The following is a 23,082-nucleotide window of genomic DNA, read 5'->3' as shown; positions in this document are numbered from 1 at the left end:
CTAGAAAAGAAAATGGTGGTAATTCCAATTTTTTTATGTCATACAATATTAGCCCAACAGGTTATGAAATGCAAACATTTCAGTAAAACATACTCTAAAGTGACTTTTAGAGCGTATATACACAGTGTTACCAACTTTTCCGGTAAAATTTAAAAGGTGAGGTTGTGCCAAGCAGGGGCGGACTGACCATTTGGAAACTCGGGCACTGCCCGAAGACCTGGGGTCAGTAGGGGGCCCCATGAGATGCCCCTGGTACCTTTTTCATAGGCTTATTTGAGTTTGGGCAAGGACACGGGCCCCATGATCCCCTATTGCCCGGGGGCCCCATGAGTTGTCAGTCCGCCCCTGGTGCCGAGTAAATCTATACCTAGCATGTGAAGCTTTAAAATTGCGTGCGCTTGTGAAATGTCGAAAAACTTCAGTACCCTATATTTTCCATAGGTGACGCTTTATAATGGTCACTGTGAATAATGGGCCTGGAATTATTGCTTTCACCCCAGCGTGCACGGCGATATGTACAGTTGTGCTCAAAAGTTTGCATACCCTGGCAGAAATTGTGACATTTTGGCATTGATATTGAAAATATGACTGATCATGCCAAAAACTGCTCTTTTATTGAAGGATGATGATCATATGAAGCCATTTATTATCACATAGTTGCTTGGCTCCTTTTTAAATCATAATGATAACAGAAATCACCCAAATGGCCCGGATCAAAAGTTTCCCTCCCCTGGAATGTTTGGCCTTGGTTTGGCCTTGGTACAGACACACAAGGTGACACACACGGGTTACAATGCCAATTAGAGGTTAATATCCCAAATCTGTGGCTGTTTAAATTGCAATTAGTGTCAGTGTATAAATAGTCAATGAGTTTGTTAGCTCTTACATGGAAGCACTGACTAGGCTAGATACCGAGCCATGGGGATCAGAAAAGAACTGTCAAAAGTCCTGCGTAACAAGGTAATGGAACTTTTAAAAAATGGGAAAAGGACATAAAAAGATGTCCAAAGCCTTGAATATGCCAGTCATCACTTCCACTAAGAAGTAGAAAATTCAGGGACCTCTTGATAACAAGCCAAGTACAGGTAGACCAAGAAAGATTGCAGCCACGGCTACCAGAAGAATTGTTCGGGATACAAAGGGAAACCCATAGGTAACCACAAGAAAAATACAGGTATGTAAACTTTTGATCATGGCCATTTGGGTGATTTCTGTTATTGTGATTTAAAAAGGAGCCAAACAACTATTTGATAATAAATGGCTTCATATGATCGCCATCCTTCAATAAAAGAGCATTTTTTGGCATGATCAGTCATATTTTCAATATCAGTGCCAAAATTTCACAATTTCTGCCAGGGTATGCAAACGTTTGAGCACAACTGTAGCACAATAGCCGTTTTCACAAGTAGGCACCCCTGGTGCATGTGTTATGTTGGGGATGGGGGGGGGGATTTTTAGTGGCTTGGGTGGAACTTTATTTGTTTACACTTCTAAAAAATAATGTTTTATTGCTAAACTTTTTTTTTCATTGTTGAAGTATACAAGACCTATAAGAAGCCAGGAGTTGACTCAGCCCACTTCTAAACCAAATTTTTGGGTGGACTGACCCTTTATTAAAGATGTTACTGGTCCCGCATGCTAATGCAGTGATTCAAACCTAGAAGCATCCATACCTTTAGGTGGTAAGAAAACCAAATGATGGGGAACTAGATTTCTGTCAAATGACTTACAAGGACCATTGTCAGTAACTGTACCTCAGCTGCATGTTCTAACTGGACAAAACCATCAGCAAATGTCTCATTGCTTGTAGCTAGCTTGTGTATTGCACATGAGTGTTACAGACATTATCTGTGCAATCTGCTGATCAGTTGTTTGAAAAGATACATCCCTGGCTTCCTTTAAAATGCTCCTACCTGCTGGCCACTGAGTAATGCAGACTTTATATGTGCAATCTTCTGATTCGTTGCTTGAGCCCAAATGTTATATGAAAACACATCCCTGGCATCCATTTAGATGCGCAAATTCCTCATTGCTGGCCACTGAGTGTTTAAAAAAAATGTCTTAATGTAAAGCTTAATCTCAACATAACCCCCCCCCCAATATAAACCCCAACCACAACATAATCCCTTAATGTAACCCCTAACCTCAACACAATCCCTTAATGTAACCTCTAACCTCAACAAAACCTCTAAATGTACCCCCTAACCTCATCATAACCACAAAACCTGAACCTGGACCTCAAATAAAAAGCAAACCAGATACGGGAGAAATATCGAGCTGCCATTGCTGACCTTCTAAAAAGTACTAGTTGACCAGATGTCATGCTGTCCCTCCCATTTCAATATTCTCAGTTACTACTTCGACCTCTGCCTGGACATTGTTCTCTTACCTGCCTCGACCTCTGCCTGGACATTGTTCTCTTACCTGCCTCGACCTCTACCTGGACATTGTTCTCTTACCTGTCTCGACCTCTGCCTGGACATTGTTCTCTTACCTGCCTCGACCTCTACCTGGACATTGTTCTCTTACCTGTCTCGACCTCTGCCTGGACATTGTTCTCTTACCTGCCTCGACCTCTGTCTGGACATTGTTCTCTTACCTGCCTCGACCTCTGCCTGGACATTGTTCTCTTACCTGCCTCGACCTCTGCCTGGACATTGTTCTCTTACCTGCCTAGACCTCTGCCTGGACATTGTTCTCTTACCTGCCTCAACCTCTGCCTGGACATTGTTCTCTTACCTGCCTCGACCTCTGCCTGGACATTGTTCTCTTACCTGCTTCGACCTCTGCCTGGACATTGTTCTCTTACCTGCCTCGACCTCTGCCTGGACATTGTTCTCTTACCTGTCTCGACCTCTGCCTGGACATTGTTCTCTTACCTGCCTAGACCTCTGCCTGGACATTGTTCTCTTACCTGCCTAGACCTCTGCCTGGACATTGTTCTCTTACCTGCCTCGACCTCTACCTGGACATTGTTCTCTTACCTGCCTCGACCTCTGCCTGGACATTGTTCTCTTACCTGCCTAGACCTCTGCCTGGACATTGTTCTCTTACCTGCCTAGACCTCTGCCTGGACATTGTTCTCTTACCTGCCTCGACCTCTGCCTGGACATTGTTCTCTTACCTGCCTCGACCTCTGCCTGGACATTGTTCTCTTACCTGCCTCGACCTCTACCTGGACATTGTTCTCTTACCTGCCTCGACCTCTACCTGGACATTGTTCTCTTACCTGCCTCGACCTCTGCCTGGACATTGTTCTCTTACCTGCCTCGACCTCTGCCTGGACATTGTTCTCTTACCTGCCTCGACCTCTGCCTGGACATTGTTCTCTTACCTGCCTCGACCTCTGCCTGGACATTGTTCTCTTACCTGTCTCGACCTCTGCCTGGACATTGTTCTCTTACCTGTCTCGACCTCTGCCTGGACATTGTTCTCTTACCTGTCTCGACCTCTGCCTGGACATTGTTCTCTTACCTGTCTCGACCTCTGCCTGGACATTGTTCTCTTACCTGTCTCGACCTCTGCCTGGACATTGTTCTCTTACCTGTCTCGACCTCTGCCTGGACATTGTTCTCTTACCTGTCTCGACCTCTGCCTGGACATTGTTCTCTTACCTGCCTAGACCTTTGCCTGGACATTAACTATTCTGTTTATAGCCTTGACCTTTGCCTGGACATTAACTATTCTGTTTATAGCCTTGACCTTTGCCTGGATATTGACTATGCTCTTGTCTGCCTCATCCTTTGCCTGGATATTGACTATGCTCTTGTCTGCCTCATCCTTTGCCTAGATGTTGATTGTTCTCATGCCTGCCTTGACCTTTGTCTGGACATTGAACATTTTTGTGTCTGCTACCTTCTTTGACCTCTGCCTGGACACCAACTTATTACAACTGTCTGTCCTGTCCCCTCAACATAGCCACCCCGATCTGACTCCTTGTTACATAATTCATTCCCCTTTTAAAAACTATGACTGGATTGTGGAAATGCTTAGCCTCTCATCCTGAGCACCAGGCAGATATTAAATACACAAATGAATGCAGCTCTGTATTCAATAATTAATCATTAAAGTGGTTCTAAAGCCTGAAGGTTTTTTATTTTGAATAGCCTAGAGACGTCTTAAAATCGCCATTTTTTTTATTTTTCACTGTGTGTTGCTCCTGACCGTTGCACTTTGCATTACATATTACTGGCCTCTGAACACTGCATACTCTACTTACTCAAGACTCTTGTGCTCTGTGTTACTTACTGCTGTGTTCTCTGCATTATATTAGCAGACCCCTAATGGATTTTTCCCATCATCGTCTGGAGTGCATTTTCTTTGCATTCATATTACTTACTCCTGCACTGTGGGTTGCATATTACTGGCCTCTGAACTCTGTTACTTAGTCCTGACCCCTGCACTTGTGTTACTTACTCCTGACTCCTGCACTGTGCATTACCTATTATTGACCTCTGAACTGTTAGTTACTTCTGACCCATGAACTCTGCATTACCTATTATTGACCTCTAAACTCTGTGTTTGTTACTTCTGACCCATTAACTTTGCATTATATATTATTGACCTCTGAACTCTGTTAGTTTCTCCTGACCCATGAACTTTACGTTGCATACTACTGACCTCTGAACTCTGCATTACTTCCTCAAGACTCCTGTACTCTGCATTATTTACTGCTGTGTTCTCTGCATTATATTAGCAAAACACTAATGGATTTTTCTCATCATCATCCAGAGTTAATTTCCTCTGCATTCATATTACTTACTCCTGCACTGTGGGTTGCATATTACTGGCCTCTGAACTCTGTTACTTACTCCTGACCCCTGCACTTATTGTTACTTACTCCTGACCCCTGCACTTATTGTTACTTACTCCTGACCCCTGCACTTATTGTTACTTACTCCTGACCCCTGCACTTATTGTTACTTACTCCTGACTCCTGCACTGTGCATTACTTATTATTGACCTCTAAACTCTGTGTTTGTTACTCCTGACCAATGAACTTTGCATTACATATTATTGACCTCTGAACTCTGTTCGTTTCTCCTGACCCGTGAACTTTACATTACATACTACTGACCTCTGAACTCTGCATTACTTCCTCAAGACTCCTGTACTCTGCCTTACTTACTGCTGTGTTCTCTGCATTATATTAGCAGACTCCTAATGGATTTTTCTCATCATCATCTGGAGTTCATTTCCTCTTCATTTAATAAAGGTTTCCTTTTTTTTGTATTATAAGTAATATTAGGGTATTGTCTGCTTTGTCTTTATGGTTCCCATACACGTTGAACAAGGCAGCATGCTGTATTCAGTCTATAGAAGATTGGAGGTTTTGTACATCTGTCCCTTTCGGACATCGAAGGTCGGGGAAGGTAAGAGCAGTAGGCTGGAAGAACATCATTGCCTTGATTTAGGCTTCCAGCTGGTTTCTTTGGAGAAGGCAAAGAGCAAGGCTGTCTGATAATGTAAGCCTTGAATAATACAAAACGTTACTTACTTACATGGTTAGTCAGGATGAAAAAAAGACACAAGTGCAACCAATAGAAAAAAAAAAACCTGAATAAATAAACCAAATGCATGTTATAAAGAATTGTCCAGTTTGCTCCAACATGGGGAAAAATCCTTCCTGATGTCCTGGCTATTAAGTGGTACAGAATTTAGCTGTGAAATCTGCTGTTCAGCTGTTTGAGCCTGAATGTTGTATGAAAGAATACGTTCCCAGTGCCCATTTAAACAAACATGTTCCTTCCTCCTGGCCACTGGGTGTTGCAGACTTTAGCTGTGCAATCTGCAGATCAGTGCTGAAGAGTTGTATGAAAGAACTGAAAGAACATTCCTGTAGATGTATATATTCCTCCCTGCAGGCCACTGAATTTTCCAGATATCTAGCTGGGCAATTTGCTTATCAGTTGCTCGAATGCAAGCATTGTATAAAAGAAAACATCCGCAACATCCCTGTAGATGTGCATATTCCTCACTGCTGGCCACTGAGTATTCCAGAATTAGTTGTGCAATCTGCTGATCATTTCTTTGAGCCCTTACAGTCAGCTGAAAAAGATCAGTGGTGTCATGCTACTGGCTCTGCTAAGTAGCAATGGACCTGGAACTATGAAGGCACCATCAGATAGATGAACAACTTGCCACAGCTCAAGGAACCCCTAGCAACCTCTGTAGTAACCCTAGGGTTCCAGGAAACCCTGATTGAGAATGCCTGCTATAAAGAATGGTCCAATTTGTTCCAACATGGGGAGCAGTCTTTCCCGATCTCCTAAGGCAATCAGATATTCCCCAGATCAACCTTCTCTGGTGTTATGCCTTCACATGGGCAGAAAGAGAGCAGTAAAAAGAGCTGGTTGAACTGGCCGCTAATCCAAAGCCTAACATGCCAGCCGAAGGGGTTGTTGCACACGCCACAGTGCTTCACAGCCACTTTAACTTGCCTTGTCAAGTTGGATAGGGGGGGCCCATTAGATTCAATGGGACCACGCCGCAGCCACAAGCTGGAAGCCACTGTTCTATCACCCCTGAAAAGCTGAGGATGGCTTTTTAAAGGCTGAAGGAGACTGCCGTCGATGTGAAAGAGCCCTAACTGTGAAGAAGCCTTTCCATCAATGGAGGTTAAACTGCTCCATTGTCAAAAAGGGCCCCTTTGTCATTTGCAATGACCTTAAAGTGAACAACTCTACACCATATTCACTATAGTGACCACCTATGTCTTTATGCATGGGGATCACGCCCCCCCTTAAATGCCTAGTACCTCTAGGACCTGTGCATTCACAACCAGGGCCAAGGCCTCCTCATCCACAGCATGTCACTATCTAATGGCCTTTTGGCTACGGTTGTCTATGCACATAGACATGAGAGTGTGCATTGGCATGCATGAGTTAGCATGTATTGGCACACATCCCTGTCGCTGGGCATGCTCATTGACTTGGAGACTATTTAAAAAACCTTTCTTTCTTCGTTGTTGGTGCATATCTTCTTACCAGCTACCTTTTTTTGTTAGATTGGTGGTGTTCTGATACCCATTGCTGACTTGGATCGCCTGACTCTGCTTTTATCTGCAGCCCCTGTTTTATTATGCACCTTGAAAACTGCCTGCCTCAACCTCTGCTTGGACCCTGAATACTTCCTTGTTTGCCACCTGCCTTAACCTCTATCCAGACATTGACTATTCTCTTGCCTGCCTTGACTTTTGCTTGGACTTTTGACAGTTCTCTTGCCTGCCTTGACCTTTGCCTGGACATTAACTATTCAGTTGCCTGTTTTTAACCTTTGCATGGATATTAACTATTCTCTTGCCTGCCTCGACCTCTGCCTGGACATTGTTCTCTTGCCTGCCTCGACCTCTGCCTGGACATTGTTCTCTTACCTGCCTTGACCTCTGTCTGGACATTGACCATTGTCTTGCCTGCCTTGACCTTTGCCTGGACATTAACTATTCTGTTCCCTGTTTTAACATTTTCTTGGATATTAACTATTCTCTTGCCTTCCTCAACCTCCATCTGGACATTGTTCTCTTACCTGCGTTGAACTCTGCCTGGGCATTGACTTTTGTCTTGCCTGCCTTGACCTTTGCTTGGGCATTAACAATTCTCTTGCCTGCCTTGACCTTTGCCTGGATACTGGCTATTCTCTTGCCTGCCTTGACCTTTGCCTGGGTATTAACTATTCTGTTGACTACTTTACCTTTGCCTGGATACTAGAGCTATGATTCTCAGGAAGGGAATAGAGTCCCCGAAACGCGTCACTGCTTCGTGTCATCCTGTCTCCAGGCCAAGGTGGAGAGCGAACTCTTCAGCGTGCTTTATGCGCATACATGCTTTGCGCTCACTAAATTTGTGAGTATATTGTATGTTGTTTTTAAAATGTATACTAAATGTAAAGGATAATGCGTTAGGCATTTGCATTTGAGTTTTAAACCCCATAATGCCTATAGCTACAGAGCTAAATGTGGGTTTGTTTTAAAGAGCTTTTACTGCTTGTTAAAGCACAGCTCCAGTCAAAGATAACAAAATAAAAGTCAGCAGCTACAGAAACTGTAGCTACTGACTTTTAAAAAACAGCCACTCACCTGTCGCATGATCCAGCAGTGTACTGACCATAGCTAAGTTCACCGGACGTCTTTGCTCCCTGGGACCAGCATCGTAAGTGTGGGGCTTCACAGCCTGGTGCCCACTGCGCATGGGCGAGTATCGCTGTGCTTTGGAATGGTTCCATAGTTTTCAGGGACCTGTCACACATCTCAGAAAACTACGGGGAGGACAACTTCTGCTTCTGATTGCCTATGCTAGGGTTCTCCAAACTATGGCCCTACAGGTGTTGAGGAACTGCAAGTCTCATGAGGCCTTGCAAGACTCTTAACAGCCACAGGCAAGACTTCCAGAGGCAGAGGCATGATGGGACTTGTAGAACTTCAACAGTTAGATGGCCATAGTTTGGAGACGCCTGGCCTAGGCGATCACAGCAGGAGTGGGTACCCATCAAAATAGGGTACGTGCTCCCCCCACCCTCTCCTCAAAGGTGCCAATTCCTCATGGGGACTAGGGGACCACAACTTCAGTTAGAATGTATTTTGTTGATGCAAGCAGTGTTGGCAAGCAGTACCCAAATTTATGCTGGTATTGACCTCTTGCAATCCTCTGTACAGCAGATCTCAGAATGGAAAGTGGGGAAAAGGCAGCACTGGGAGCCAGTCAAGTGTGCTGACAAGGAGGAGAGAGCAGAGGTGGGGGGGGGGGGCAGGAGAGGCTCCTGCCATGGGTACAGTGTTGTCATGTGGAGGGGGGGTGGGGTCTGCAAGCTTGTCTGGACCCATTTTTTTCATCCAGTGACACCACCGACACAGGGACATTTTTTTCCTTCCAGTGATACCACTGAGGCAGGGAAATGTTTTCAGCGAAGCCACCAACGCAGGTACCTGTATATTTGACCCATTGACACTACCAACGCAGGTATATACAGTATATGACCCACTAACACAGGAACATGCTTTTCTTCCAATGACACCACCGACGCAGGGACATATTTTTACTTCCAATGACATCTCCAATGCAGGGATATTTTTTCCTTCCTGTGGCACCCCCACAGGAAGAAATGACATCACTGTATTTCTAATTGTAAAAGAGAAAATGGTGTTAACCTTCGTGTTGTATGGACAAAATTACAATTCCTTTGGCGGGTAAACTAAGTCCTTTTATATGTTTTTCATCTGTGTTTTTAGAAGTGTTTATCTGTAGAGATCTTTGCCTGGAGTTCACCTTTAAGTATTCATTCCAAAGATATAGGGTAGAAAGGAGCACCCAGTATCCAGTAAATGCAAGTTGGAAGATGAGTTTGAAGATGTATATTAAAAGCAGCAATAGATATCAAGCCAACACGTTTCAGGGGAACAAAGACTCCCCATTCATCAGAGTTACTGAACAAACACAAAGGTGCACAAAAAACATATATACAGAATATAGAGAAATATAAATATATTTATACAATTGGCTGAAAGAATCATTGAAATAATTATTTTATAAAAGATCATATACAATCATGTATCATATCTTTTATAAAATGATCTTTTATTTCTCTATTTATATTTCTATATACATGTTTTTCACATTTTATATTTCTCTCTCTCTATATATATATGTTTCTGTGCACCCTTGTGTTTGTTCAATAGCCCTGAAGAAGGGGGAGTCTTTGTTCCCCCGAAAATGCAATGGCTTGATATATCTATTGCTACTTTCAATATATGTCTTCAAACTCACCCTCCAACTTGCATTTACTGGATACCAGGCGATCCTTTCTACCTTTCCAAATTTACCTGCGGAAATAATCTTAACCCCTTCGCGCCTCCCGACCCTTTAAGGGGTTTCAGGTCATGTGACTGCTGTGATTGGCTGTAACGGCGGTCACATGATTGGAAAGGTCCCGATCGCAAGGAGAGATCAGGACCTTTCCGTGGGATGCCGTCATATGCTGGGAGCGCGTAGGGCATTTGTTTACAAATGGTACGCAAATATGCGGCCATTCGGCGTCAAGGCCCTGCCGCCGAGAGACCACATATTTGCGTATGCTCAGTGTGAAGAGGTTTTGGCCATCCCCATAGGCAGCAGCCCAGGCCCCAAATAGATTAATTACCAGCTTCTTTCAAGTTTGGCATAATTCATTGAAAGGGAATTTTTCCTACCCACCCAGCGTATTACCCATCCATGATCAGTGACTGACTGAGTCAGTCCAGTGTGATCTCCAACCCCTAAGAGCTAATTAAATCCTACTAGGAGGCTTTAGATGGATTTCTTTTTTCTTTACATTTCTTTCTCTGTTGAACACGACTTAAAGCATAAACACCTGGCAAGAGTGCCAACCCAAATGGTGAAGGAGTCCAAATCAATGTAAATAACAATGCTAATAAAAAATTGCCAAGACTCAACCCCCACCTTCTTTGTCAGTCCTTAACTGGACTCTGTAAAACAAGTTACCAGTTTGACCTGTTTTGAATGTAGCTTGCTAATTGATGGGAAATCAGTGAAGCAAATGTATCAGTATTAGCAGCTTCACTGCACAATTCATTCAATATGGCCTCCTTCATCATTTGGTTTGGTGCTCTTGTGTTTTTATGCCTTGAGTTGCATTCTAGGTACCCATTCTTGAAGCCTTCCTTCACATGAGCGGCCTTACCAGAGCTAGTTAGCTCATCAAATGATGATTATGGTCTCTCTATCTCTCTGACTAAACAAATGTTAGAAAACAGAAGAAAAGTCCCAGTGCCCTAGGATAAGTCCTTCTGTTGAACAAGGGTCAGTAGGCACCTCAGCAAAACAAACCCTTGCCAAGGCATCGAAGTCCTCCATCCCTACGATCACTCAGGTGAAGCATAAGGTGACATGGTTCTTGATCCATAAGAAGATGGCCAGAACTTGAACAGAAATGGATCATGTAAGTAGAACACTACTTGTCTAAAGACTTTGGTTGGTCCATATTGGCCCTTTAAAGTGGATCACCCTAGTGACTGGCCCCCCATGGTCCTGCTTGCTGTCAAGGATTCACTCCCTGTCCTCTTCCCCTCTCCTTACCCTGATGCCCCTACAAAGGCCTTACGTATCTACATCTTGTTTTCTTCTCCCTTTTCTCCATCTTGATTATACTTATAACCTGTTGCTTACTACACCATCAGCTCCATTAATGCCCCCTACTGTATGGTCTTTTGATTGGCTGGGGTTAGACATAACCTTATATTCCACCATATTACCATTCCCCTATGGAGGAATCTCACTCTTGAATAATAATGAAAGATTCTGTTTGTCAGATTCAACCAATACTTGGAAATGTTACTTACTTATGTTTTAACAATATTTATGTATCTGAGCTTTACCGACTGTAAAGAGATTTACGGTTGCATGTCTTCAGGTCTTGATGATGGGCAATCTTTACAAATATAATATATAATGACATTATAAACGCTCAATAGAAACTTGTAGTAACAGAACATGAGCCTTCAGGAGTTGCACGCGATTGTGTCATGCCTCATGTTCCTCTTGGTCAAAAATTGTAACTGTGGTAAGACCACCATAATTGTAGAGCAACCCCCCACATCCAATGCATAGGAAATATTGGGAGTTGTTTTCTCCTCTTCTGCGAGTCTTTCTTTGCCAACCTTTTTACCATCCTCTACTGAACCTAGAAAAAAGTGCAATACGAGTCTCCCCTACAGCACAGCCCCATTCAGCTGAATGGGTCACCTTTGGTGTCCAGTTAACAATGTCTTTGCCATCAAGCAGTTACATTGCACAGTAGACAGAGATTAAACTGGCCTTTGTAGTTTAGCCCTAAAGCTACTCTAAAATAAACTCCATGCAAAAAACATTATTAATATGGAACTTTTTGATAGGCAGCATGTTGTCATTTCATGGGTTACAAGAGCTAAAGCCTGCAGCAGAATCCTCACAAAAAGTTGTGTCTTCTGCTGAAGGCCCTTACTCTTGAACATTCTGAAGAATTGTCATCTACCATCGAGGTAGAAATGAAGCCTTTTGCTGACACTGACATACTTCATACGCCAGTTAAGGCTGGCACACACAAGCCAAATATCGGCCAGTATTGGACGGTTGAAAAAAATCCCCATGCGTACCTAGCAACTCTCCAATAGGTGGCAAGTCCTGCTAATGCTCTTCACAGCCAGAGTGTTTTTGAAGGTCTGGTCCCCCACTGAGTGCATTGGTTCCAGAAGTGTCACATTGTATATTTTCTGCTGAAGGCTGTAGCTCTTGAATATCTTGAAGTGAAGACTTGCTGTCAAGCAGAGAGGTAAGAATTCACCCTTTCATTTTCACTGACCTATATTTTACGTCAGCACCAGTACCTGCATGTTCACATTTTCTCAGCCAACTGTTGGGCTTTCTTGATATTTGGTCCCACTGACACTGCTGTACAAGGAATATAGTGGTATCATTTCTCCACATGGGATTTGCTCAGGGGTGTTCGGATCACTGAGTGATCCCGCTAAGAAGCTGTCACCGTACTTGGCCAATCATATACAACGGAGTGATTCCCTGCCCCTCAGCCATGCCCATTGTATAGGTGAGTGGTGTGGGGCGGGAATGCTTCAGCCACGTATGACCAATGATGAGCTCAAGCATGTTTGGACTAGAGTCTGAACCCACCTAGGCAATCCCACCAGGAAGATGCTATCTATACTTTGCCAATCACAAGTAGGGATGAGCTCAGGCATGTTTGGACTCGTGTCTGAACCCATCTGGCTGATCCTGCTAAGGAGCTGTTATCTGTAGTGTGCAAATCACAAGTAGGGATGAGCTCAGGTGTGTTTGGACACGAGTCTGAACCCAACTGTGTGATTCCGCTAGGGAGCTGTTATCTGTGTTGTGCCAATCACAAGTAGGGATGAGTTCAGGCATGTTTGGACAGGAGTCTGAACCCACCTGAGTATTCCCGCTAGGAAGCTGTTATTTATACTGTGCCAATCACAAGTAGGGATGAGATCTGCATGTTTGTACAAGAGTCTGAACCCACCTGGGCAATCCCCCTAGGAAGATGTTATCTGTACTGTGCCAATCACAAGTAGGGATGAGATCTGCATGTTTGGACAGGAGTCTGAACCCACCTAGGCAATCCCACCAGGAAGATGCTATCTATACCGTGCCAATCACAAGTAAGGATGAGCTCAGGTGTGTTTGGACAAGAGTCTGAACCCATCTGGGTGATCCCGCTAGGGAGCTGTTATCCATACTGTGCCAATCACAAGTAGGGATGAGATCAGGCATGTTTGTACAGGAGTCTGAACCCACCTGGGCAATCCCCCTAGGAAGATGTTATCTGTACTGTGCCAATCACAAGCAGGGATGAGATCAGGCATGTTTGGACAGGAGTCTGAACCCACCTTAGTATTCCCCCTAGGAAGCTGTTATTTATACTGTGCTAATCACAAGTAGGGATGATTTTAGGCGTGTTTGGACATGAGTATGAACCCATCTGGGCAGTCCCGCTAGGAAGCTGTTATCTGTACTGTGCCAATCACAAGCAGGGATGAGCTCAGGCGTGTTTGAACACAAGTCTGAACCCACCTGAGCGTTTCCGCCAGTGGCCACTGAGGCAGTCTCCACCCTTCCACTGTATGTATACATGCTCCTTGCATACTTTCGGAGTTGGGAATGCCTCCACCAGCAACGATTGGCTTGTTGACTGTTGGGATAACTCAGGTAGGTTCAGCACATCTGAGCTCATCCCTACTTGTGATTGGCACAGTACAGGTAACAGCTTCCTGTCTGGATCACTCAGGTGGGTTTGGGTTAGGATCAAAACACGCCTGAGCTCATCCCTACTCTCTACCCCAATCTGCTGTTTGGACAGTTCACCAGCAGCCCTAGACTGAATGTGCCATCCCTCTGCTCCCCTTGCTCTCTCCTCTTTATGTTCCTTGTCAGCACATTTGCTCCCAGTGCCGCCCCTCCCTCTCCCAGTCCTAGTTATGCTGTATAGGACATTGCAAAACTGTGATACCAAGTCAGGTTCAGCTGCTTAAATTAGAAAAAAATAAATGTAATGTTCATTGCATACATGGTTGCATTGATGTGTGTCTTCTAGCTTTGTTTAAAGGGTTATTTCACTTTCATCTGCTTCAAAATTCATTATTCCACACCCAAGGAAAGTAAATGGATGACACTTTTGAAAGTCAGTTTCCATCCCCAGTTCACAAAGTTCATCCACTAGACATAACAGCTTTGTGAATAAGTGTTTTTACAGTAGGACGTTGCCTTCAGTTCTTTGTGTCTGACGAGCTGTGCTGTCTGCAGCTTTCATATTAGCACCATTGTGACACAATGGATGCATTCCAGACAGCCGGGGACAGTGTATGGGTAAAATCCATCGCTCCACATTGTGCTCCACAGGAACAAGTGACTCTGAAGTGTTTATATTATTCTCCCAATAGCCCCCTTGTTAAACCCTGTGCACCTTCATTCTTCACACAAAGGGATCATCTATCTTACACCCCCATAAACTCTTCCGAGATTTTATTTGAAGACCTAAAAACTTTTGTGTTGACCTCTTAATGACATCAAAGCAACAGACTACTTTGAGCTGATCAATCATAGCATTCCATGTTCACTTATTTTGTAGCCAGGTTGCATACATAGTTACATGTGAGTTAAAATGAAACTTTAGATGGAAACTGTAGTCTTTTTTAACCATTTGTGTCTGTCTCCTTTCTGATCAATGTTTATAACAATGTTACTTTGTATCTCTCTATCTCCCAGCTGATCAATGTTTGTAAACATGTTAATTGTATCTCTCTATCTCCCGTCTGATCGATGTTTATAAACAATCTTACTTTGTATCTCTCTATCTCCCATCTGATCAATGTTTATAAACAATCTTACGTTGTATCTCTCTATCTCCCATCTGATCAATGTTTATAAACAATCTTACGTTGTATCTCTCTATCTCCCGTCTGATCGATGTTTATAAACAATCTTACGTTGTATCTCTCTATCTCCCGTCTGATCGATGTTTATAAACAATGTTACTTTGTATCTCTCCATCTCCCATCTGATCAATGTTTATAAACAATGTTACCTTGTATCTCTCTATATCCTGTCTGATCAATATTTATAAACAATGTTACTTTGTATCTCTCTATCTCCCATCTGATCAATGTTTGTAAAACATGTTAATTGTATCTCTCTATCTCCCGTCTGATCAATGTTTATAAACAATCTTACGTTGTATCTCTCTATCTCCCATCTGATCAATGTTTATAAACAATGTTACCAGGGGCGGGCTGACAACTCATGGGGCCCCCGGGCAATAGGGGATCATGGGGCCCCAGTGTCCTTGCCCACACTCAAAGCATGCCCAAAAAAGCCTATAAAAAAGGTACCAGTGGCATTTCATGGGGCCCCCTACTGACCCCGGGCCCTCGGGCAGTGCCCGAGTGCTCTAATGGTCAGTCCGCCCCTGATTGTTACTTTATATCTCTCCATCTCCTCTCTGATCATTGTTTATAAACAATGTTACTTTGTATCTCTCTATCCACTTGCCCTCCAGAGGATGTACTCCCGTTCCTGACCAGGCCATTTTTTGTGGTACTGCGCTGTGTTACTTTAACTGACCATTGCACTGTCAGTTTTAAATTTATGTCCTTTTTTTTCCCCACAAATAGAGCTTTCTTTCAGTGGTATTTGATCGCCTGTGCGTTTTTTATTTTTTGCGCTATAAACAAAAAAAGACCGACAATTTTGAAATAAAAAATATTTCTGACTTTATGCTATTAAACATATCCAATAACAATATTTAAAAATCTAATTTTGTCATAAATGTAGGTCAAACTGTATTCTGCTCCATGTCTTTGCTAAACATAATCCCAATACGTGTAAATTAATTGGTTTATGTGAAAGTTATAGCATTTACAAATGGCGGTGTATATATACTGGAATTTTCTTTTCTTTTAATACTATTAATGGCGGCGATCAGTGACTTATAGTGGGACTGCGGTGGGCATTCTGACACTGGGTGGAAATTGACTAACTGCCACTGACATCCCCAGTTACACTAATACAGTGATCAGTGCTAATAAAAAACACTGTACTAATAACACTGGGCAGGAAGGGGTTAACTTTTGGTACAGTACAGTAACAATACAATGCGATACACGAGGGGTTCGGTGGGCCCTGCTCCTTGGAGCTTACAATCTAGGAGGGAGGGGATAGTGGCACAGGAGGAGATAGCTGTGGGGGATGGAGTGGTAAGAAGAGTGGAGGAGGTCGGCAATTAGCAGGGGGTGGGGTAGGCTTCCCTGATGAGATGGGTTTTCAGAGTGCGCCTAAAGGTGAGGAGAGTAGGTGATAGTCTGATGGATTGGGGTAGGGAGTTCCAGAGGATGGGGGAAGCCCTGGAGATGGGCATGGGAGGAGGAGACCAGGGAACTAGAGAGTAGGAGGTCTTGTGAGGAGCAGAGAGTACGTTTTGGGTGGTATTTGGATACCAGATCGGTGATGTAGTTTGGGGCAGTATTATGAATAGCTTTGTATGACAGTGTTGGCATTTTGAATTTTATCAGTTGGGCAATCAGAAGCCAGTGGAGGGATTGGCAGAGAGGTGTGGCGGATATGGAGCGGTTAGTAAGGTGGATGAGTCTGGCTGTAGTATTCAGGATAGACTGAAGCAGGGATAGCCTGCGGTGAGGTAAGCCGATGAGGAGGGAGTTACAGTAGTCAGGTCGTGATATAATAAGGAAGTTATGCCTTATAGTGATGAATGAATAATAAAATCAAAATGGGTGATAAGCAACAAACATTAAATAATAAACAGTGCAGCGCTAAAACATAAATCTAAAGATATATAAATAAATAAATACAAATGCAAAATTAATTAATATAATATAATTAACAAGTGCAGCTGTGACCAGAAGTGTGTGGACTGACACAGGGAAACGTAGGCTTCAGATATAGTAAATAATATAATTTATTAAGACTAACGATACAAACGCAGTGCAAAACTAAACATAACACAGTGCAAACAAACTGAACCAAACCTCCAACAGGTAACAAACATACAATACAAGAGTAGTCAGGTAGGCCGGGTCGATAGCAAACGGAGTACCAGGAGCAGGCGGGAGAGTGGTCAGGACTAGCCGAGGTCAGTACAGGCAGAGTTCAGGCAGCGTCAGGACAGCAGAAACAGGATCAGGGCCAAGCAAACAGTACAACAAGGCACAGACTGCAGGTCTGGCCATCCCTTAAATACACCACCTGCAATCAGCCCCAGATGATGGCTAATTGCCGAAGTGAGCCTCTGGTTGTTGAGAGCACCCGCTGGCCAGCCCTGGTACTGCAGCCCACAAGGCAGGTGAGTCCCACCACTATTGGCAAGTCCATTCCTGACAGCAGCCATGCAAATAAAATTAAATAAAGTGCAACACGTGTATTCCCCAACGGGAATAATTAAAGTGACAAAGTGTCCACACTGTGTATATCCAGAAAATGGCTACAGTGGCCCCTCACCTCCTTACATTGACCCTACAGGGCCAGCTCGCCTTAAGATAAAACACCACTCAGATGTATCCCAGGATCCTCCCCGGAGATATATACTCTGTCAGCAGCTTCCTCTCCGGTTCATATATAAACAGAAAGCTCTCATAGTGTAAAACCGTAATTTATTGAGTAAACTTTATACAAAAAAATGCCCACTCACATGTTAGTTCATCTTGTACATGGCTATTCTACCTCATGCTATGAACGCCTTGCATGGGTATTAGATATAGGGGTTTCAAATATGGCCGCCATGCCGGAAATGACGTCACCGCGCTCCCAGAATCCTCCTAGCGTACCGACGCGTTGCGTCACGCTAGACACGTGACTTCCTCATAACATTCTATGCTGGCTGCAATATAGCAGTGAATAGAGAAAACATAGTGAGTATATGAAGGTGCAGAAAATGTACCTAGTGGTATAAGGAAGGGAAAGGCACCTAAATCTCAAAGTCCATTCCACAGAAAAGGGAATGTGCCAGTAAAAAGACCACCAAGTACCTAGAGCCGAATGTAAAAACAAAATACAGGCCAAAGCATGAGACAACATGGGGTTTATTTACTAAAGCTGGAGAGTGCAGAATCAGACTCACTTCTGCATAGAAACCAATCAGCTTCCAGGTTTCATTGCCAAAGCTTCATTGAACAAGCTGAGGTTAGAAGCTGATTGGTTTCTATGCAGAAGGGAGTCTGATTTTGGACTCTCCAGCTTTAGTAAATAAACCCCCATGAATCAAGAGCTCTCATTGTAATATGAAACAGATATTTGAGTCAAAATAGGCGATAAGCAACAAAAGAAAAGCGAGGTCCAGTTTGCCATGATGTTATAGTAAGAAGTGATCAAAACTGGATTCCCAAGAAAGTGGAGCTTTTGCCTGCAGTGGTTAATCCAGGGTTAGCTTTCAATCGAAGGAAGCAAACTGATTGGGCAATCAGACCAACTTTTGCTCCAGTTTTCATAAATCATGCCCAGCAACTGCAGATAATTCTGATGACTTTGCAATGTTTAGCCAACGTTAAGCCGGCACTCCCTGTAGAGCAAATATATTTTGTAGCTGGCAGTGAAGGATGCAGTTTTTAACGTCTGTGCGTAATTATCATTAAACCTCTCAGATTTAATGCTAGAACACAACATCAGCATTTTGAGATACATTACCAACTCCCAACGTACAAAGCAATGCAAATATCACCAACACTAATTAACGAGAGAGGGACTAGCACTTAAAATGCAACATTGGCCAAAACGTTTGTTTCCTTTTTTACTTTACTTTTCTGCTGTCACAAGGGGGGCTGACAAGTCCTTTATGTGATAACATACTGCAAGTGACAGGTTCTCTTTAAGGAGAAATCAGGGATCCCTATTTTCATGCTGCACTCTGTTGAAGATGACCAAGCACAGACTTTTATTATCATTTTGATAGCCACAGGGAAGGTGCAGCTGGCTGATCATTTCTTCGGAGATGATTGTTTCTGAGAGATAACATGTCTGCTCCTTCTTTAAGGGATATAAACTTTTGTTGCTGGTGCTCCCCCCAGGACAGGGGACTTCAGACTTTTCAGTACCAGGGAAAAATCATATGTTTTATAAATATTCGTGAGCCAAACAGAATAAATTTTTCTAATTAATACAATTTAAGTGAACGAACAGGCTTCAAGAAATAACGTCACATCAGAAGCCCCCCCCCCCCAGGGGCGGACTGGCAACTCATGGGGCCCCTGGGCAATAGGGGATCATGGGGCCCCTGTGTCCCTGCCCAAACTCAAAAAAGCCTATGAAAAAGGTACCAGGGGCATCTCATGGGGCCCCCTACTGACCCCGAGCCCTCGTGCCCGAGTTTCCAAATGGTCAGTCCACCCCTGCCCCCCCCCCCATCAGAACAGGTGTTCCTCTTTCATATCTGAGTCCCCCTTTTACATTAGAAGCCCCCCCCCATTACATCAGAGTCCTTAGTCCCTGAGTCCTATCTTACAATCTTCACCATAATGGCAGCAAGGAACAGGGTGGGAAATGGAGCAGATCTGGATGAAGGGCGGGAAGCAGGTCCTCTTCCGAATGCTGGAATGGTTCCGAAATGCTGCTGCCATAGATCAGCATCATGCCAGCCACCAGCACCATAGCAACAAATTAGATTGTATATCCTGGCTTCATTGGTTGCTATGGTGCTGGCAGCCAGGCTACCTGCACCGTTTAAACGCATTACACAACTATGGGACAAATTGTTACGGGCCAGGTAAAATCGTGTAGCGGGCAAGTTGCTGCAGACGGGGTAAAATTAGATTTGTCAAAGGGGCCATAATTTGGAGACCCCTGGTCTAGGGGGAACAGAACAAACGGTTATACTTCTGATCCCTCACCCCTCCAGAAATCATTGCTTTTCTCCAATGGATAAGAATGCCTGTGACCGATGGAGCAGCAAAAAGAAGACAGTCATGCAGCCTATGGGAACAAGGGATAAGGTAACTATAATTATTTATGTTCCCCCCCCCCCCCCCCCACTGCAAGGGCCATTTTTCTTGGAGTTGAGCTTTAGCAATGAAGTTGGCTTCTTCCTTCCTCAACAAGCTAATGAAACTTTTGGATAAAACCTTTCCATTTTCATTGCATACCTTATTTTAGATCCATTGATGTCATCACTGGGTCTCTGTGCTTATCTGTGCAATACAGACAGATCATGGCTGGTAGGAGGGGCTGGCAGGGTGCTGTACATAGCATCCTGAAAACATCACAACACCCTGCCTCGGCACTCCTTTCAAGAGCTCTCAACCATGATGGTCTTATGTGGATGATTTTATTGCAGATGTTGGCTAAATGAAAACTAATCCCTATTATTGTCTATATAATGTTCCATCTCAATGCATCCCCTGTATTCCTTCTTTCAGGTATGGGCTGTTTCTGGGGAGCAGAGAGGAAGTTCTGGAGACAGAAGAGTGTCTACTCCACTCAAGTTGGCTTCGCTGGTGGTCACACCCCCAACCCCAGCTATCAGGAAGTTTGCTCAGGTATCTACCTTCACCATTGTTTCACATACATACATACATACATACATAAGAGGGGATATGATCTCCATGTATAATACATAAGGGGGGATATGATCTCCATGTATAATACATAAGGGGGATATGATCACCATGTATAATACATAAGGGGGGATATGATCTCCATGTATAATACATAAGGGGGGATATGATCACCATGTATAATACATAAGGGGGGATATGATCTCCATGTATAATACATAAGGGGGGATATGATCTCCATGTATAATACATAAGGGGGGGATATGATCACCATGTATAATACATAAGGGGGGATATGATCTCCATGTATAATACATAAGGGGGGATATGATCTCCATGTATAATACATAAGGGGGGATATGATCTCCATGTATAATACATAAGGGGGGATATGATCACCATGTATAATACATAAGGGGGGATATGATCTCCATGTATAATACATAAGGGGGGATATGATCTCCATGTATAATACATAAGGGGGATATGATCTCCATGTATAATACATAAGGGGGATATGATCTCCATGTATAATACATAAGGGGGATATGATCACCATGTATAATACATAAGGGGGGATATGATCACCATGTATAATACATAAGGGGGGGATATGATCTCCATGTATAATACATAACGGGGGATATGATCTCCATGTATAATACATAACAGGGGATATGATCTCCATGTATAATACATGAGGGGGGATATGATCTCCATGTATAATACATAACGGGGGATATGATCTCCATGTATAATACATAACAGGGGATATGATCTCCATGTATAATACATAACAGGGGATATGATCTCCATGTATAATACATAAGGGGGGATATGATCTCCATGTATAATACATAAGGGGGGATATGATCTCCATGTATAATACATAAGGGGGATATGATCTCCATGTATAATACATAAGGGGGATATGATCACCATGTATAATACATAAGGGGGGATATGATCACCATGTATAATACATAAGGGGGGGATATGATCTCCATGTATAATACATAACGGGGGATATGATCTCCATGTATAATACATAACAGGGGATATGATCTCCATGTATAATACATGAGGGGGTATGATCTCCATGTATAATACATAAGGGGGATATGATCAACATGTATAATACATAAGGGGGATATGATCTCCATGTATAATACATAAGGGGGATATGATCACCATGTATAATACATAAGGGGGGATATGATCACCATGTATAATACATAAGGGGGATATGATCTCCATGTGTAATACATAAGGGGGGATATGATCTCCATGTGTAATACATAAGGGGGGATATGATCTCCATGTATAATACATAAGGGGGGATATGATCAACATGTATAATACATAAGGGGGGATATGATCACCATGTATAATACATAAGGGGGGATATGATCTCCGTGTATAATACATAAGGGGGATATGATCTCCATTTTTAATACATAAGGGGGGATATGATCTCCATGTATAAATACATCAGTGGTTCATATAGTGAACTCGGTGTAGCGTTATTCACCCTGAGGTCAACACAGAGGACAAGGGGGCACTCTTTACGTCTGGAGGAAAAGAAATGTAATCTCCAAACATGGAAAGGTTTCTTCACAGTGAGAGCTGTGAAAATGTGGAATAGACTCCCTCAAGAGTTGGTTCTGGCCAGCTCAGTGGATTGCTTTAAAAAAGTTCTGGATTCTTTCTTGGATAAACAGAATATAACTGAATACTAACATTTACTTTATAGGTAAAGTTGATCCAGAGAATATCTGATTGCCTCTCGGGGGATCAGGAAGGAATTTTTTTCCCCTGAAGGAGCAAATTGGATCATGCTTTGCTGGTTTTTTTTACCTTCCTCTGGATCAACTGTGGGTGTAGGATTATAACCGGTATTTTTTTTTTTTTCAAATGGTTGAACTGGATGGACTTTTGTCTTTTTTCAGCCAGACTAACTATGTAAAATACTGTATGTAACTGAAAAAATGTTTTCAATGGCAACATACAAATGGGTTTTACTCTCCCGTTCAATCCAACTGTTTAACAATAGTTGATAGACCCAAAGCTGGAACAATGTGGTTTAATTTTCTTTTTATTTAAATTTTAGAGATAGCTCTCCGTCTACTGGAAGGGTGTCTTTGGGGGTCCCTGAAGTAGACTCAAAAGTGTGGATAGAGTGAGAGTGCTGCAGGTACGGTGGAAATCCAATAAATTTTTCTAGGCCCCCTGATGTCAGGGAAAGGATTTATGATACTTTGGTCTTTTTCCTTTCCCAAACTGGGTCTCACTTTGGGAGAGACCTTACTGAGTACTTGGAGGACCAGCTTAAACAGGTTCTTAAGGAGCAAGGTCCACCTGGCTCCAGCTTAGGTAGACCAAGAGTATCTTGCCCCTCTCAGGAGCCTTGATTCCAGGGGATTCAGGAATGCAGACTCTTCATCTTCGGAGGTTGGGATTCGATAAGAACTGCTCCGTAAAAAAAAATCTGTCTAGGCCCCAAACTTAGGAGATTCTCATTCACTTCATTT

The 23,082-nt window shown here is 43.2% G+C and overlaps 1 protein-coding gene across 6 annotated transcripts in view; it reads left to right on the top strand.

Moving 5' to 3' along the window:
• MSRA (methionine sulfoxide reductase A) overlaps positions 1-23,082 on the top strand; it is a 515,786-nt gene that overhangs the window by 274,340 nt on the left and 218,364 nt on the right. For all 6 annotated transcript variants that reach the window (XM_089688761.1, XM_089688756.1, XM_089688760.1 and 3 more), the window contains one exon: positions 20,414-20,533. In XM_089688761.1, coding sequence (XP_089544887.1) covers positions 20,414-20,533 — 120 coding nt within the window. The remainder of the gene's footprint in view (positions 1-20,413; positions 20,534-23,082) is intronic.

Source organism: Staurois parvus, unplaced genomic scaffold, assembly GCF_062004578.1.
Source record: "Staurois parvus isolate SC_StPar_1 unplaced genomic scaffold, SC_StPar_1.0 ptg000453l, whole genome shotgun sequence".
Lineage (NCBI taxonomy): Eukaryota > Metazoa > Chordata > Amphibia > Anura > Ranidae > Staurois > Staurois parvus.
Note: the sequence above shows the minus strand (reverse complement) of the source record. Positions and strands in the feature narration are given on the sequence as shown.